General features: G+C 46.2%; 1 protein-coding gene across 1 annotated transcript in view; it reads left to right on the top strand.

Moving 5' to 3' along the window:
• The window catches only part of LOC147708856 (uncharacterized), a 632,993-nt gene that overhangs the window by 526,439 nt on the left and 87,344 nt on the right, over positions 1–19,210 (top strand). Inside the window, exons 18-19 of the mRNA XM_086925786.1 lie at positions 321–372; positions 12,787–12,936. Coding sequence (XP_086781912.1) covers positions 321–372; positions 12,787–12,936 — 202 coding nt within the window. The remainder of the gene's footprint in view (positions 1–320; positions 373–12,786; positions 12,937–19,210) is intronic.

Genomic DNA, 19,210 nt, shown 5'->3' with positions numbered 1-19,210 from the left:
AAAAACCCCACTGATCACAGATTAAATAAATAGTACAATTGCAGGGAAGGTTCCACCATGACACAATACTTTAACTAATTCAATAACAAAAAAACGGTGTCATAAAAATTAATTTGTTATCCCATGAATATACTTACACTGATTTAAATACAGCAATTTATATTTGGCAGGTGACCCCGCTTTTTCAGGGCCAAAACAAGTATGTATTGTCTCTGGGTTAAGGCGGATTGGTACATAATTAGCATATCAGTATATTTCCTTTATGTGTACATTTGAATTTACATGCATTGACAGCGTAAATTATGTTTATTTCTGTGCAGCAAAAATTGATCAAGAAGCAGCGGAAAATTGTTTGGCAGAAGTACATGCAAGGTAAGATGAATGTTTACAGTACGACACATGCATTCAGTGAAGATACATTCATCTGATTTTTTTGTTCCAGGTTGGAGGCTATCATTATGCATTACGTCCTTTAATGCTACTCCTGCAGCACTTTAAAGACCACATTACATCATAAATTCCCTACCAATCCAGAACTAGAACCATTTCTCATATAAATACTCCCTTTACGAAATTGTCTTCCGCTTTAAACTGCTGCTCCTATTTTACTTGTCTGGATGCAAGACTGATGCGTTTTAAGCAGAAGTGTGAGCAGCATATAAGCAAAAGAAAGGTATTGGCGGATGCGTGAGTCTAGCTCACACAAGATTTGGCCGGCATTTTAGATTGGGTTATTCCCAACATTAAAAGTACATGTTATTTTGCTGCATTTAACCTAACTGTGATATAATCTGTTCAGTGACAGTTGCAGTGTCAGTTCTGAGGTTATAAGAGGACTTAGAGGGGGGCGTGGCTAGCAGCCAACGATGGCGGCCGCAGCTTAGGGAGGCTCCTGCGGTAGGGCGGCTTCCCACCTAAATCCGGCACATTAATCCGTTCAATCATCCACGCTTTCGGGGCGGAAAGGGTCTGGTGACCGTGCGGCGCCCAGCGTGAAAGTTTTGGAGTGTCAGCGGCTCCGCAACCGACAAAACACCGAGGCGAGAGGAGGGGCCTGCGGCCTTCGCTGAGACAACGCTGTGTCCTGTGGACGGTGGCTGGGCGGAAGTGAAGTGAGGCCGGGTGCTGACGCCGGAAATGGCGGACCCCCGGCAGACTCACTGGCAGCGCAGAAGACAAAACCTCCTGGAGAGCCTGTGGACTGGAGGAGGGTGTGGACGCCGGTGCCGCGATACCAACGCGGCTCCAGGGACGGGACTGTGGCCGGGAGTGGTGGAACGGCCCAAGCATCGGCGCACCTGGGACCCGGACATCCAGACCCTCAAGCGGGTAGGTACGCCACTGAGTGCATAGGAGGGGGCCCCGGAGGTGTATGAAGCGGAGAACGGGAGGGAAGATCTGCAGTGGGCCGCGAGACTCCACGTGGCGCCAAACTCCCCCTCTCCCCCCCACGTTCTGAAGCACCGGGCAGCGCCGGTGGCGGCCGCCCGTCGGCCTCATCAATCCAGCCATCCCGCTGAGGGCCTCCCCCTGACAACGGAGGTTAACGCAACACAGCGCAGCACAGGCACGAAGTGAAGGGAGACCAGACTTATAACCCTTGGACCACGACTTTCAGATTACCTCAGGTGTCGGTGGACTTTGAGAGTGGGGGTCACATAGACGGGCTACAGCACGAGTGAGAAGCAGTCGCAAGTTCTGAACAGCAGTCGCCGAGTGCGAGGATACCGTCCAGGAGGCACAAGTGCGACCTCTGCCCCGATCAAGTGACGACCCCAGCTTGTGATCAATCTACTTGCCGGCTGACCAATATGGCGAATAGGGGCCCTAGAAACAGCTCCACGCAAGCCAAGTTAGACAAATTTGCCTATGATAAGCACACTCCCCCGCAGGAACAGCGCAAGCAACCTGGGAAAATGGCGGACGCGGAGGGGTCGAAGAAGGCTACACTAGAGGACGTCCTGGCGGCACTGGCTCAAGTGCAAGCGACGGCAACGGAAGTTACCCTAATCCGCGCAGACCTCCAGAAGATTAATGAGAGAATGAAACAGGTCGAGGTGGTGACCAAGTCACTGGTCGAGGATGTGTCAGACCTCCAAATTTAAATGGGTAAGCTACGGGCGGACAACAAACTACTCAAGGAGAAGCTGGACGACCAAGAAGGGCGTTCGCGACTGAACAACGTTCGCATTTTAGGGGTGCCGGAATCGGAAACTACGGGAGCAATGGACCTCTATGTGGAGGATATGATCAAGATCCGACTGCAACCAAAGGGCCTGTCACATTTCTTTTCAGTGGAGAGGGCACACAGGGTGCCGGGGGGAAAGCCGAAAACGGGAGGACCCCCGAGGCCGATCCTGGCAAGACTCTTCAACTTCAGAGACCGGGACGCCATTTTACAGGCAGCTAGGGTGGCGCCGGCCATTCAGATTCAAAACTCTAAGGTGTCATTCTTCCCGGACTACACAGCGGAGGTATCCCGAAGGCGGAGGACCTTCCACGAGGTAAAAAAGACACTGCGTGAAAAAGAGCTGCCCTACTCCATGCTATTTCGGGCCAGGCTCCGTGTAGTTGCTGACAAAAAAGTCTGGTTCTTTGACTCCCCTGAGGTGGCTAGAGATTGGCTCGAGGGCTGGCATACTACGGACCGGAATCGGAGGAACCACAGACACAATACTGATCAACGTGCGGACAGCCGGACGGGGTCACAAACTTCAGGAAGAGGAGGGCCAGGAAGGTCCCCAACTCAGGACCTCGTGGAAGCAGATGGAAATGAACGCTTGGAATAAGAAAATGGTGCAACGCTGTCTCTTCATTAAGGAACTACTGTTTTGTAGCTGCAATTGGACGCTGGCCTGATTTGTCCCGGAAGTGAGCAGGGATGCCGCCTGCCGGGAGAGACGCTCTCCCCCCTACACGCAAGTACTCTGGTTTTGGGAGGGGATAAGCACTCTGCTAAGTTGGGGAGGCGGGCAGTTGGAAGTCCGTTAGGCAGGGGGGCGGGGAGGGGGGGTTGTTTTGAAGTTGATTGGAGCACACATGTATGGTCGAGAACTGAACCTCAACACTCACGTGATGTAACGGAACATTGGTTGATACAAAGGTGTAAGGGCTGCTCTATCAGAATGCAGGCTGAACATTTTAGAGACTTTGTAGCCGTAAATGGCGGATAGCCCTTCCATTGCACTGGGGGACATAGACCCGAATTCCCGGGGTTCCCCCTTAAGACTAATGACATAGAATGTATGAGGGCTAGGGGATAAGATCAAACGGGGACTAGTGTTGACCACACTGAAAAGACAGAAGCCCACTATAGCGATGCTGCAGGAGACACATTTAACGGGAGGGGCGACCAAGGCCATGGATAGGAAAGGGTAGAAAATGCTAGTACACTCGGAATTTACGTCCGGATCAAGGGGAACCGGTATACTAATACAGAAATCCTCACAGTTCATTCCACTACAGACTAAGATTGATGATCAAGGATGCTTTGCCACAGTGCAGGGGCAATGGGAGGGTAGACTCCTTAATCTAGTGTCGGTATACATTCCACCTGCGCCCCACTCAGTGCAGCTCCCGAAATTAGCTGACTTTTTACTGGCCCTTCCCGGGGGAGAGGTGATTCTAGGGGGGGGACTTCAACGCCATTGTGGACGCTCAGCTAGACAGATTCCCGGCAGGCGGCCCCACCGGGGGATCTTCCCACTTCCAGCGCTTCATGTCTGCCATGGGTCTCATCGACATATGGAGGCGTTCCCACCCCCAGTCCCAGCAGTTTACCTTCCACTCCGCAGTGCACGGAAGCCTTTCGAGAATAGACCATTTCCTGACCCTCGGTAACAGCACCCAACACATAGACACCGTAGACATTCACCCCAGGGGTATCTCTGACAACTCCCCGATCACTCTGACGATATCCACCCATGAGAAGGCGCGCCAGCGAATATTCCCTATACACGCGACATACTTAAAGATCCCCAGGATCCTTAAGGCTCTTAAGACAGTGACGGCACAGTATTTCGCTGAGAATGTGGATTCGGTGCGTTCGTCAGAGGTTCTGTGGGAGGCGTACAAGGCGGTGCTTAGGGGGCAAGCAATAACCTCGATCACGGGTCACAAAAAAGAGAAAGCCTTGGAACTCACCAATTTAGAAATTACTTTACAGGAACTGACGACAGCACACGAAAGGCAACCCACGTCAGTTACAGCACACGCACTTACCATCCAACAGCAACTCTACACAGACCATTTAAGAACTCAAGTGAAAGGCCACATCTCTGACACACAGAATAGTGTCTATGAGGTAGGGGATAAGGCGGGTAAAATGCTGGCCTGGCTAGACAAGCGGGAGGGTGGCTCCAGGGGCATTCAGCAGGTGAGGAATAGTCAGGGGGAGACCCACGCGAGCCCTGAACTCATAGTCGAGGCGCTGGCGGCCCACTTCGAGGGGGTATACACCCCTGAGCGGAATGTCACAACTGAAATGGCCAGAGAGGCATTGGAACGGATTGAGGTCCGGACGCTCTCTGCAGAGGCTACGGCGGACTTGGAGGCTGACTTCACGGCAGAGGAGATACAGCTGGCGATTAACGCATTGAACCCGGGCAAGGCACTTGGCCCAAATGGCATACCTATTGAATGGTATCAGGCGAAGCCTGAAATACTGAGCACTCATCTTCTAGCTATGTACGAAGAATGTCTAGAGAAGGGAATACTTCCGTCAGACCAAAGACTGGCCACTATAGTAGCAATCCCCAAACCGGGGAAACCGCCGGAGGACTGCTCCTCTTACCGCCCCATCTCGCTGCTTAATGCAGAAGTTAAGATCCTCGCCAAACTCTTGGCGACCAGACTTGTACCTCATCTGCCCTATCTTATACACCCAGATCAGTCCGGGTTTATGCCGCACAGGAACACGGCGCTAAATCTGCGCCGGCTACATGGGGTGCTGGCACAGGCAGCGGTGATTACGCCACCGGCAGTTATACTGACCCTTGACGCCAGGATGGCCTTTGACCTGGTGGAGTGGAATTACCTGTTTGAGGTCCTCTCTCGTTTGGGGTTCGGCCCCAAGATTATTGCGTGGATGAGATTATTATACACTGACCCGGTTGCCCAAGTGGTGGCCAATGGCCATATCTCGCGCACGTTTCCTCTGGGGAGGGGCACTCGTCAGGGGTGTCCACTCTCGCCACTTTTGTTCGCAATTTCATTGGAACCGTTGGCCACCCTGATACGAACCACGCCACTGTTGAAGGGGATCAGCTGGGCGGAGGGCTGGGAGGACCGGCTCTCCCTTTATGCGGATGATATGCTGGTATATCTAACTGATCCGGAACGGGGGGTGCCGGCCCTTCTACAACTCTGTGACAGCCACGGGAAAATTTCTGGTTACACAATCAATTGGACCAAATCGGAGATGTTTGTACTGAGGGGCCCGACTCCAGCGCTGAGTATAGATTGCCCTCTGAGGATCGCAGGATCCTCATTCAAATATTTAGGCATCCATGTCACTAGGGATCCAGCTGAGTTTATGGACAAGAATTTGGGGCTCCACATTGAGCGACTAAAGCAGGATGTTAAATTCCGGGTGGGGCTGCCCCTCACACTGCTAGGGAGAGCCACTCTGTATAAAATGATGTCCTTGCCCCGCTTTCTGTATGTACTTGAAAATACCCCATATCCAGTGAACCCTAGATTCTTTCAGAAAGTGGCGGCGCTGGTGTCGAATCTACTGTGGGGCAATCTCCCGCCACGTATCGCGCAGGCCAAACTGAACAGAGGATGGTATGACGGAGGAATAGTGCTCCCCAACTTGAAACTGTACTATTGGGCTGCGCAGTTAAAGCCTATCAACTGCTGGATACATACTCCACAGTCCGAGTCGGCATTTCAAGCAAACAGGGCGCAACTAGGCACGAACAGTCTACTGGCCCCACTATATGACCACACTAAAGCGCATAAACTGGAGGGACCTACCAGACTAACCGCGGCGCTGTGGCATACGGCAACCGCAGCGTTGGGCTGGAAGGGGAAAGTAACGAAGCTCACGCCACTGTGGGACTCAAAAGCCTTTGGCAACATGCGAAACAGCAGAGGCTTCTCTCACTGGGACACTATAGGAATCTCCACGGTTGGGGATCTTTGGGAGAGGGGCACGGTAGTTACTTTTGACAGATTGCGAGAGCTATACAACCTGGGAGAGAGGGAACTATACAGATACATTCAGATACGACACGCACTGCTAGCGGTCATTCCCCCTGACAGTGACTTGTCGGAGGCATCCCCACTTGAAGACCGGCTTCTCACTGAATACATGGTTGAGAGGGCGACCTCCCTTACCTACCGTAAATTACTCAACAACCTACCGGATCCACTAGCTAGGCTGAAGGAGCAATGGGAAGGGGACGCCGGGGAGATGGACGAATATGAGTGGAATGAGGCGATAGCATCTCCTAAAGAAGTCGGTATCTCGGCACGACTGAGACTAGTGCAACTAAAAGTCCTGCATAGAGTTTATTATACTAGAACCATGCTCCATCGCATACACAGAACACAACACCCTTTCTGCCTTCGTGGATGCGGGGAAGAGGGCACATTTTTTCACACTATATGGGACTGCCCCCGTATCCAGGAGTTTTGGCGACAAATAATGCGGACGATATCACAAGCGTTAGAGATTTCGCTGTTGCCCGATCCAAGGCGGTGTCTCCTGAATATATGGGAGGCGACCAACGTCTCTAGACATGATCAAACCTGGGTCACAGTGGGCTTAATGGTGGCCAAACGAGACATCGCACAGAAATGGGGCGCAGCCGATGCACCTAAGACGGCACAATGGGGTCTTAACATGGACAGGGTCATGGTGACAGAGCGAGCAGTATACCCCAACAGGGCATGCCCGGGGAAATGGAACAAAATTTGGTCCAAGTGGAACATATACAGAGGGGAGATTTGTGATCCCTTAACAGAGGAGGGGCAGGACAAGTCTAAAGACGATGAGGATGCGGGCTAGGGGGCCACTTGGAGCCCATGAGGGGGGGGGGGGTTCACAGATTTTAGATTGCATCGGAACACTCCGGACCTGTCCTGGGCGTCAGAGTAGTGGGGTCACCATAGGAATGATACCTGGAAGGTCCCGCACACACCTGATAATAGGTCTTGGGGATGGGTGGAGGTTTACGAAAGGGAATGATTACAGGGGGGGAACATCCCTACATAGCCATGGAACCTAAGAACCAATAATGAACGACCATAATGTGCTTCCTTAAGTTTTATTGTTATGTTCTTGGAAAAAAAACAAAAAAAACACACTGATTGACTGAATAATGGAATAGCTGTGCCTTTTCTCTGAGGCGGTGATAATGTAATGTAGGAAAAGTAACAATAGGATTTGCATTGATATTACTGCAAGCTGGCAATGTTAATGTGATGGCGGCCAGCCCAGATGGGTTGTAGGCCAATAGCTGTGTAAATTGAGAGGTACAATAAAGGTTTTAAAAAAAAAAAAAAAAAAAAAAAGAGGACTTAGAGGTGAAAGTCAGGTCAGGAGTTACTTTGGATAGATATTGAGGAAAAAAAATGTGGGGATATTTTCCAATGTTTTTGCATAATTTTGTAGAAGGATTGATCAGTTATATGACTGCGAAAGGAAAAACACTAGAAATCCACGAAGGGAGACAATGAGGAGATTATAAAGAGGTTAATTCAACATGAGCTGAAATCCTGTATTCAGGAGACTATTGATAAGGTAATGGAGAGTAGAAAAAATAAAAAAGGTTCAAACAGTGAGTATAGGTCTTTATCAGAAGGTGGTTCTGATTGTGGAGAAAAGAGGGGTAAAAAGAAATGGAAAACCAAAAAAGGGAGATAATTCCAAAAGATGATTGGTAGGTCAGAGCACCTTTACAGAGAGGAGTGTCCCTTACGACACAAAGTCAGTCAAGGAAGGTTTCCTATGCAGCACACAAGAGATTATTAGACTCAAGAGAATGAGTTTTCAGAAATTGTTAAAGGGGACAATGAGTTTTACAAGTATGTGCTAGACCTTCACCAGGATGATGATGAGAATGAGGGTCTTGATGGAAAGGAGGTGGCTCCCTGTACATCAAAGCATGTTATAAGGAACCCCTTTGTGGAAGATATGTTTTTGCCCCTTAGTTTTAAGCACCAGAGGAGTGCGGAATGGTGGCCTCTGGGACATGTGGGTCATTTTATTTAAAAAATGGATACATAATCCTCTTGAGAAAGAGGTGAAAAATGTGCTGAAGATGGAATGTTCAAGGCCAGTGATTGATGACAAAGTTTGTCTTACCCATAATTTGGATCCCAAAATGATCACCTTTTTGTTCAAAATGGGCAGGAATCACAGGAATGGCCTTGGTAGGTCCTTAAAGCAGTGTCAGGACCGTCTCCTGGATGTAGTTGGTCCGTTACCTGGGATTATTGATATGACTGAGGAAGCTCATATTGAGAGTCTTCCTTTGGACTTAAACTTACTGACAGGTTGGAGCCAGAGAGCTCTTGTTTTTATGGGAAACATGAATGTGGGCCTAAATGCATAAAGAAGAAAGGTGGTGCTAATGAAAATAAATCCCAAATTGAGTGATTTTTTCAACAAAGGAAGCTAGTGAGAATCCGAAAAGATTATTGTTTGGCAAATATATGGTTAAGAGTTTGGGGAAATATGTGGCAACCTTCACTGCCTTGAACAAGGTGCAGCATAATACCTGCAGAGTTTTTAGGGGGATTGCTTTTGGCAGGTCCGGCAGTAGGGGATTTCTACTGGCTGTGGATACCAAAGGTCCAAATATGGTAGTTTCTGGCATAAAGGTTTTAGCAAAAGGTACCAGATTGGCGCAGGAGCCTCTTTCTACCCACAAAGGGGTTGTTCTCAATTTGGAGGAGGAGGTAAGTCCTGTGGTCAGTGACCAACTGGTTTCCGAGGTGAGTACAGTGGTTTCTTCTTTCCAAGGAAAAGTAGGTGATCGACTAAAGTGCTTTTCAAAACAATGCAAGAAAATTACTCAGAATCCATGAGTATAAGGAATGATACAGGATTTCAAAATAGAGTTTACAGAGATTCCTTTTCAATACGTCGAACGTCAAGAGAATTGGTATTGAACTCAGACAAACAAAAGGTGGTAAAGAAATAAATGGGGAATATGTTAGAGAAAGGTGCAGTTGTGAAAGTAAACAAAGAGAACAAAGTCTTTGTGATTACTCTCTTCTTATTTGAGAAAAAGGACAATGGGTGGAGGCAACTTAAGTGAGGTAAACAAGTTGCGGGTGTACAGACACTTTAAGATGTAGGGTATCCTTCTGCTAAGAGACATGTGGATGAAGAACGGTTGGTTGGTAAAGTTGGAGCTCAATGATGCTTATATTATGCTTATGCATTTCCCCCATTTGCTATGATCCAGAGAGTTCTGCAGAAACTGAGGTGAGAGAGATGGCTGTTGGTGTTGCTTAACCCCATTCTGGGTTTCTCAGACTTGGTTTTCAATGTTGTTGGAACTTGTTTGCGGAATACCATTTTATCTTTTAGCACAAGAGGGTCTTTTAAGAGGTGATGATGGAGAGGCACATCCTCTAATTCAAACAGAGGTGTTTAACCTTCTTGTCTGAAACATTTCAGGCAATCTGCAGATGTGTCTGGACTTTTGGGAAAGATAGAATAATTACTTGAGGTTTCTTGAGCTCCAGGTACATGTCGAAGATATAAGGCAATTTGGAAGATATGGGTATATTGGTGTTTGTAAAGGGGTTTGGATTCCGTGGAGGCACCTATTGTAGGAGAGGTTAATTTTCTAGTGGAAATGTTTGAGAAAGGGCTCAGTTATAGGACTATAAATTGCTATAGATTAGCAGTGTCTGCTGGACACAGCCAGGTGGATGGTAGAAGTGTAGGAAGGAATGTGTTGATTTGCAGGGTACTGAAAAGTATAAGGTTAAGAAGGCCATTTAAACCAAGATATGAAGTTCTATGGGATGTCAATTTGGTTTTATCATTTTTAAACGCTTGACCTAGTTAGAGTTGAAGAGGTTGACTAGGAAATTAGCAGTCTTGTTCATGTCACAGAGCTTAGGAAGTGAAAGCCTTGGAGGTAAATATCCAAGTTTAGGATTCCCTTTGGAGGAACTTTCAATAAAACAAAAAGGACTAAGCCTATGTCGGAAATAATTTATTATCCAACATTTGTTGCATGTAAGAAACGGTCTGTAGTAGATTGTATAAAAGAATATGAGAATAGAGTGGAAGAGTACCGTCCAGATTGAGTGGATCAATTGTTGATTTCTATGGAAAGTCACACAAGGCAGTGATTACACCTACTATTGAAGATGGGCGAAGTGGACTATGTAACAAGCAGGTGCTGATTTACAAAACTTTAAAACTCATTCAATGATAGCAAGTCAAGTCTTTTGGAAAGATGGGAGATTAGAGGACATTATGAAAGTGGTTGATTGGTAGAATGCTGCTGGTTTCGTGAAACATTATTGTAAGCCGATGGAACATGTGGCAAATGTGGTCTTACATGGTTACCAACATGCATAAAGATAGCCTCTGGTCTTGCAAAGAAATGGCGATTCTCCAAATAGAGTACCTAGGGAACCTGAATTTCTTTAAAGACATGGAGGCTAGCATTGTCACACCCACCGCACCCTGTTTTTGGTATAAGTAATTTTTAAAAAAGTGGAATTATAGATTATAAAAGGTTTTTACTGTGAATGACTTCAATTAATTTGTTTGGAAAACGATTTATACAGATTAGTTTTCTTTTTTAGAAGGCAGTCAGTAGGACAGCTTTGTGCATTAAAGGCTTTTGCAGAGGAAGATGTTTTGCAATAAAAGGATTGTGAGAATAGACTAGATGAAGAACAAGTTTCACATTTAAATGGGAAGAGAATTCCATGAAGGGACTATTTATTTGAGCGATGGCTAGTTCTGGACTGATGAGAGATTTATGATGTAATGTGTTCTTTAAAGTACTGCAGGAGTAGCATTAAAGGATATAATTCATAATGCTTAATAGTGCCTTAAGTGAAATTCAGATTATCCAGGCACTCTATTTGGAGAATCACCATTCTCTTTAACCCCTTCACTGCGGTGGCTATTCCGCTGCAGTGCTAAGGGGCGGGGCGGAAGAGCGGCGGGCGCATGCTGGTGACGGAACCACTCCCTCACCAGCGTCGGTTGCGCTGTGCTTATGACGGAGCGGTTCCGTCATGGCCCCGCCCACTCAATAGAACGCTCAGCGCAGGCGCGGAATTCATGCCGCTGAGGAGCGTCGGGCGGGCCATGACGGAACCGCTCCGTCATCAGCACAGCGCCACCGCAGCTGATGACGGAGCGGTTCCGTCATCAGCAGGCAACGGGTTAAAGAAGGCACCATTTAGAATATAGAGCTGCATTAGACTGACACATCACAAAACCACACCAATCAAGGATAAATGTGATGGTTGTCCCCTGCCAAAAATATGCTAATCCTAATTCGCCCATCGCCATTCAATTGAAGGAGACTCTTGGTGTAGATCCAAAATAACCATGGTTAAAAACAAAATGTACAGTCCCTCACCCAAAAGAATAACACAAGTATTTCACCCTCCTCTGAGGTTTTTGTCAAGGTGATAAACCACACCCTGTGCACATGAACTTTTTTAAAAGCCTGTCCAATCAACATATGAAAGGGCTAGAGCGCATACTTTCTAGAAGCATTATTATATATTGTTGGAGGGCAGGAGGAAAAACACACATACTTATGTGATATCCGTGACATCCCCCTTAATGTAAAGGTATTTTAGGGACCTGTTCTTCTTACTGAGCGAACCACATACAGACTTAATATCTGCAAGCCATTTTTTGTAGAGAGTATTTAGAGATCCTTTTAGAAGTCAGAGTGTGCTCCGGCTGCACTGAAACGCTGCTGGAGGGGTCCTGGACTACAGTAGTCTCAAATATGGTCATTTAGTAGAGGCAGAGCATCTTCTAAAACAAGGTGGATATTCATTAACCAAACTAATTGGTCCCCCACCCCATTTAAACGTGGGGAAACAGCAAGTTTTCCAGTAACAGAGCAACAGCTGGCAGTGCTATCAGAAACCTCTCAATGCCCGCCCAGAGCTTTCAGATGACAGGATACAGTCGCCGCACCCTACATAAAACGGGGCAACCATCACTATATGTCATTCCCCAGGTCTGCAACTTCCAGGCCTGCAGGTCTCAGGAAGAAAAATACATTGATGGACCCAGTGCTCAAGGAGAAAGCTCACTGAGCTTTCAGATAGTTAATTTTCCCCCAAAATCACATAATATGGAAGTTTGTTTTTGCACTGCAGAGTTATATTTTGATGTTAATTTAAACAATGCAGGTAAGAATATGTTCAAATGTGCTCAGAATATGCCGTACATTTGTTATGTTTCCTCAAACACTTGAAAAGATCTGGAAATATTGATAGAGGTAATAGGAGAACTATACACCTGTGCTATTTACACACTTTGCCTTTTTACATTCTGTCTCATCAAAAGACTGTCTTGCCTGACGCTGTTCGATTCGAATGTGGCAGGTGACCTAGTAGTAACATAGGGAGATCTTGAAACTTGAAGAGAAGGACTGTCACCATTTCATTGGCTACATGTCATTGATGTGCCTATCAAGGGATGTTAAAACTCTTGGAATATTGTCAATTAATGCACCTTCTGTGGAAATGCATTTATTACGGATTTATACTGTATAAGGTCTTTTGATATGGCACAGGCTAATTTATTTTTATATTAACCATTGACAGTTTCTTGGAAACTGCAACCTATTTCTACATGAAGCCAAAAATGGGAGAGAAAGAAGTCTCAACACATGCATTCTTCAGTCTCTGGGATGAATTCATCACAGACTTTAAGGATTTCTGGAAAAAGGAATACAGGACAATCATGCAAGAAAGGTAAGCACACGTTTTTCAAGAAACAGAACGCTAAAATACTCCCCCTGTCCCATCCACAAAAAATTATATGATGAGTTAATATAATGTTCTCTTTGATTGCAGTGGATTTTGTAAATAAATGTATGCTGACTGTGCTGTGAACCTTTTTGTCAATCTCAGGACGCATTTGAACAAAACATCAACAGCAATATTTTGGTGGCATGATATGAAACTAATAGTGAAAGAAAACCCTACAAAAATATCTAACATCTCTATTTCTAGTTTATGTGTTGTTTTGATTTAAAGACTATCTCGTTTTGATGATCTTTTGATAAAACTAAAGTGTGGTGCGCTCCTACCAGGGTGTGGGGCCGGGCTGTAAATGTATCGCAAAAACTTGCAGCTCTTTTAAATAAATGATGTTAGTGGCGTTGGATTTCTCAACATGCCAGAGTGATATACGGTAGGAATAAACAATTCTGTCACATGTTAAGCTAGCCTAGAATTACTCTTGCTATTTAATTGTCAAAATATTTTCTACTGCATCATATGCACACCTTGTTCAGTAATCAAATGGCATTTAAATGAAGAGTATCAAAGACTGGACCATAAATCTTCCGGCTTGCAAAATACATTTTCCGGCATTGGATCATTTAGGTTTAAATCTGAGCAACTTCCTGGTAAGCAAAACACATATTAATAACCTCAGCAAGTTTCCACCATTCCATACAAGGAATGGAAAGTTTAGGGGAATGGAAGGAGGGTCTTGCCTTGAAATTGAGATAATAAACACTTGTCCCAGACTGATGTCACATCAGGTGTGCTTATCAATGTAATGTCTGAGTGCCTTGTCATTTTCACAGTTTATTGGAACGATAAGGACAGACAGCATCTGCATCAAAGACAGACATGTCAATGATTCTGCAAAAATAGAGAAAACTAGCAGCCCGTCCCGACCTTGTCTGGGAGCAATCAGGCTTCCCCGACCCCCGCACGCCCCGACATTGTCCAGCAGCCCGGGACCCTGCCCGCCCCGACATTGTCCAGCAGCCCGGGCTCCCATCCTCTCCGTCCCCCGCCTGCCCCGTCCCCCGCTTGCCCCAATATTGTCCATGGGTCCCCTGGAGCCTTACCTCAGCCGCCGCTCCTCCCCCGCGCTCCTCAGTTCACCGCTCCGCTGCTCCTTGCCGCTCGTCACCGCTCGTCACCGCTCCTCCCGCCTGTCCGCAGGTCCTCACCGCCTGTCCGCCGCTGGTCACCGCTCCTCCCCGCGCCATGTCCGCAGCTCCTCCTCGCGCTCCTGGATGCCGCTCCTCCCTGCGCTCCTGACGTCAGCACGCAGGTCGCAGACGGCGCTACTTTGAAGGGACTACTTTTTTTTAAGGTAAATTTTTTCAATAACGCATATTTTTTAGTTTATATAGCCTATGTCCATCTGCACACCCTGACGATTACAATGATGTATCGGGTGTGTGGATTGGCGCTGTGGTTCCCGAGTTTACTCGCCTCAAAGGTTCAAAGTTCTTGCTTTATAATAGTAGTATAGATGGAGCCTCAGCCTGCTTAAGATGGGGTCGGGGCTTATTGACTTTCCGTTAAAGAGATGAGGTTTGTAGTACCATTAGTTCAACCAGGATCAGGTATTGTGGGTTAATGGGCTGCAAACAGTCCCCCCTCAACCAAGTTAGGGCATTTCCTGCAAAATCTTGAGACAGGGAGACCATGGAGGGAAGTTGTTGAGCCGAACACACCGGAAGTGATTTGACTTCCGCTGTGCAACACACACCAGTCAGGGGCCCAGGCGTTGCTGCATAAGAAGCAACAGCCCGCTCTCCCAGCTGATTACTAGTAGGAGACGCGCGCTGCGTGCAAAGCTATTGCCTGACACTGCTGTTTTATTTTAATTTGTTGTGCACTCAGCTGCTTAGCTGCTTAGCTGCTTTTTAACTTTACCGTCGCTTCCCCGGTCCACTGCTGCCTCTGCAGTTTGTTGTGGAGGGAAGTTGTTTAGCCGAACACACCGGAAGTGATTTGACTTCCGCTGTGCACCACACACCAAAACAACTGCCAATACTGGGTATTGTCCTTGCTTAATTGGACCTGTTTAAACAAATTATTTAAATTTTTTGACAAAAACAACCACACAACCGGTCCTGTGGTCGTTTTTGTCAAAAAATTTAAATAATTTGTTTAAACAGGTCCAATTAAGCAAGGTGCAAATATTTCATTTAAAAGCAGAAAAAAATTGTTAAAATGTGAATATTGTATATATGTATATATATTGTATATATGTACATCCAAAGAAATTGATATACAGATTTGTGTCCATTTTTTGGCATTTGACGTTTAGGATTTGTACTGTTTGTTTTGGATGAATGTAGATGGATGAATGTTTTGGCCAGTGTGCAAGTTTGGATGTGTCTAAAAACTGTTGGTAAATTGTCTTTTGTATATTATGAATTTCTTGTAAATATGTTATTGTATTGCTTTTGTGTTTATACACCAAACATTGGTTTCTAATGAAAATATAAAATAATTTTTTTTTTCCACTAGTGTTCAAATAAATAAACTAACTAGTGACGTAAACTAAAAAACGCACCTTTATGTTTCTTTCATACATGTTAATTCTAAAATTAATTGAACAATACCCAGTATTGGCAGTTGTTTTGTTGTTTAATAGTTTGGACTCAGCCTTGCTGGTTAGGAGTCATGACCCTGTGTCATTGTGAGTGCACCACACACCAGTCAGACGGGCCCTTGGCTTATAAGGGATGTCTATTCAGGCACGCAGCGGACGCGTGCAGCGGGTGCGCCGTCTGCACGCCGAAGACGCGCCAAAGACAAGCCCGTCTGTGCCCGTCCGCGCCAGGACGTCGCCTCTCGCCAGGGACCCTGGCTGTGACGAGCCGGCTGCATATCCCTACACAAGGGACACACTTCTTAGCCTTAACAACTCACAAACATCGTGTATCAAGACTCTTCCCCGACACAGAAGGGGCACCCTTAAATGTACTTGTGGCTATACGCTCCCTAAGCCCACTGCTCTCCCCCCTTTCGCTAGTACCAGCTTACAACAACGATTGCTGATAGCACAGCTCAATACTAGATCATTGGCCAAACATCATACGGAAGTACACGACCTAGTTAAGGAACACTCACTAGACATCCTGTTCCTTACAGAGACTTGGCTCCAAGATGACATGAACGCTATCATCAATTTGGCCACTACTCCGGGATACTCTTCCTACTCTCTCAATAGACAGTCTAGGGGTGGAGGCATTGCGGTCATACCTAAATCGCAATACTTATGCCGATTCATTAAAATGGACATTCAGAGTAGCGAGTGTGCCCGTTCTAGCTATAAAATAAACCCCCACCTAACGTTATCAGGCCTTCTGATATATAGACCTCCTGGACAGGACAATAGTTTCACTAAAGCCCTTGTAGAAACCGTATGTTCACTAGCAATAACGACTGCTAACTTCAATATTTTTGAGGATCTTAACCTTCATTTTGATCTCATTACAGATAACAAAATTAGCAACCTATTAGCTGACCTTGCAGCATTTCAACTTCGTCAGCTAGTCATGAGCCCCACGCATAAGGGAGGGCACCTCCTGGACCCAATCTTTTCCAATTTAGAGGAAGTCTCAGTTGAGGGACCTATCCCAGTTCCCTGGTCCGACCACATGTTGGTGACTATGTCACTTCCTATACATGACTCGTCTAACTGGAACAACCCCCAACGAGTAATCAAACGTCCTTGGCGAAAACTTCGTCTTGAGGATTTCTATGCCCTGCTCAAAGTTCCCCCTGAAGTAGGGGGGACACAGAGCAGGGCTACGAGAACTTTTGTACCTGGCTGTCCCAAGCTTTAGTCTCACTGATCCCAGCTGACTGGATTAGAGCCCGCACTCAGGAGTCCAGCCCGTGGTACAATGAGAGGCTCACCACCCTTAGGAAGGAATGTAAGCTTGTTGAGCGTAGATGGAGGAAAACGTATGACCCGCTGTTAAAAACACAATACTTGGCTGCACAAAAGAATTACCATAGAAATATCTGTAGGACCAGAGCCACCTACTATGCAATGAGATCAAGGCTCGTCAGAACCCCTCAAAAACTATTTTTAAAATTCTGAAAGACCTTAGCGCCAAAAAAAGCGTTTGTAGCAACAACTGCCTCTTATCTGCACTGTGAAACACTGGCCTCCTTTTTTACTGACAAGGTACAAACTATCTACAGTTCCTTCCCAGCCCCTCCTGGATTAACCCCGCTAGTAGCGGGCCAACAAATAAACTTACGACTATACCTGACCTAAATCAGGACGATTTTCTCAGACTTTGTGGGAACATCAAGTCGGGTTCTCCTACAGACCCTCTAAAACCGACCCATTTCAGAGAGGCCTCTACGCTCATACTCAACCCCCTTCGTGAAATCATTAATTCATCCTTTTCATCTGCCACCATACCCACTAGATGGAAGCAAGCTTGGGTATCCCCTATTATTAAAAAGCCCACGTTAGACCCCACGTTAGACCCCACAAAACCGGAAAATTTTAGGCCAATTTCACTGTTACCCTGGCCAGAATCCCACGTGAATAATATTCTAACGAAATTCCTCTGCTCCAACTCCACTCTTAAGTAATCAAAACAAAACGCCAATACTGAATTCTACTATAAACAACAGCTATTGCAAATGGCTAACAACCAATGAATTATTAACCATATATTGGATTTAATCCATCATCATTTATTTCTTTTTCAAAACTTCCAAAGAACACAAAGTACAAATTGTTTTTATAAATCTGTGTAACACCTATCATTTTTTGAAGACAGACGTGCACAAAGAAATTGACATAAAATACATAACATTCAAACAGTCTCTTTCGTAACCTGACTCAACTCATCCTCATATTAACAATCAAACCTTCAAGCTCCCAAAAACATGAAACACAAAACAAATTGGGCCTATGTCAAAGCGTGATTCAATAGATATAATTTCAAAATTCTTCCCCTAATTCCAATACTGAATATACATTTCTACTCAGGGAAATTAATGCGTACAAAGTTATTTGACATAGGATACCTAAATAAAGGTCGACGCGTTTCGAACCGGACCTTTGTCCGATTCTCATCAGGACCAAACAGAGAATCTGAGTTTTCAAGGTCTAGCTTCAACCAGTTTAATGGAAGCGTGAACGTCTGCATGGGACTGAACACAGGAATGTATGATTTCCCTGGACTGTGCACCAAACAGTGGGAGCTCTCCATAGTCTCTTACGTGGACGACACTCAGCTAGGGATATTACTGAGTGATGACTCAGGGCTGAGTGCGTCCAATTTTAAACTAGGCCTAACAGCAGTCACCAACTGGATGACATCTAACTACCTACAGCTTAACGCCAACAAGACTGAGGTCTTACTTCTAGGTAAGGATGTCTCTGCCTTGGGAGATAAATGGTGGCCTGAAATTCTCGGGAATCCTCCTGAGCCTAAGAATGAGGTAAAAAACCTCGGAGTCTGGCTAGATTTCTCACTTAATTTCATCCACCACACAAAAAAGGTTGCTGCCACGTGCTTCGGTATTCTTCGGAACCTGAAGCCAATTTTTTAATTCTTTGACCCTCCCACCCGTCAGATCATAGTGCAGTCTTCTATATTATCTCGACTGGACTATGCAAGCTTTCTACTTTTAGGGGCCAACCGGGCCGAGGTGGGAAGACTACAACGAGTGCAAAACGCGGCGGCTAGAGCCTTGATAGGACTCCCCCGCTTCCACTCAGTCTCCAGTACCCTGACCAAACTTCACTGGCTGCCCGTGGATAAGAGGATCAAATTCAAAACCCTATGTCTGTCATTTAAAATTTTGAAACTTGCTTCTCCTCCTATGCTTTGTCCCCTCCTGACCCCTTACATCCCTCAGCGAACTTTACGCTCAGAGGGTCAGCACCTGGTGTTGGTCCCTCGAATAAAGCGTGAGCGGATGGGAGGAGGCTCCTTCGGCTACCTGGCAGCGAAACTATGGAACGCTCTACCACCCCAGGTCCGTGGCCTAAAGGACCTTCTGAGGTTTTGAAGGGCTATCAAAACCTACCTTTTCTGTTAACTGCTCTGTTATGTCATAGCCGCGAGTCCACTTCTGCGGTAGCCGACTCTCCTGTCTGTTTAAAGGACCGGGACGTCCCTTAGCTGGGGCAGCTGCGCGCTACGCAAGTAGTTATAACATAACATAACATAACATAACATAACTATCACCACAGACAGGCCTTTATTGCTGAGAAAAACCCAGAGCACTT

The sequence above is a fragment of the Lissotriton vulgaris genome, chromosome 6 (genome assembly GCF_964263255.1).
Source record: "Lissotriton vulgaris chromosome 6, aLisVul1.2, whole genome shotgun sequence".
NCBI classification, from domain to species: Eukaryota; Metazoa; Chordata; class Amphibia; order Caudata; family Salamandridae; genus Lissotriton; species Lissotriton vulgaris.
Note: the sequence above shows the minus strand (reverse complement) of the source record. Positions and strands in the feature narration are given on the sequence as shown.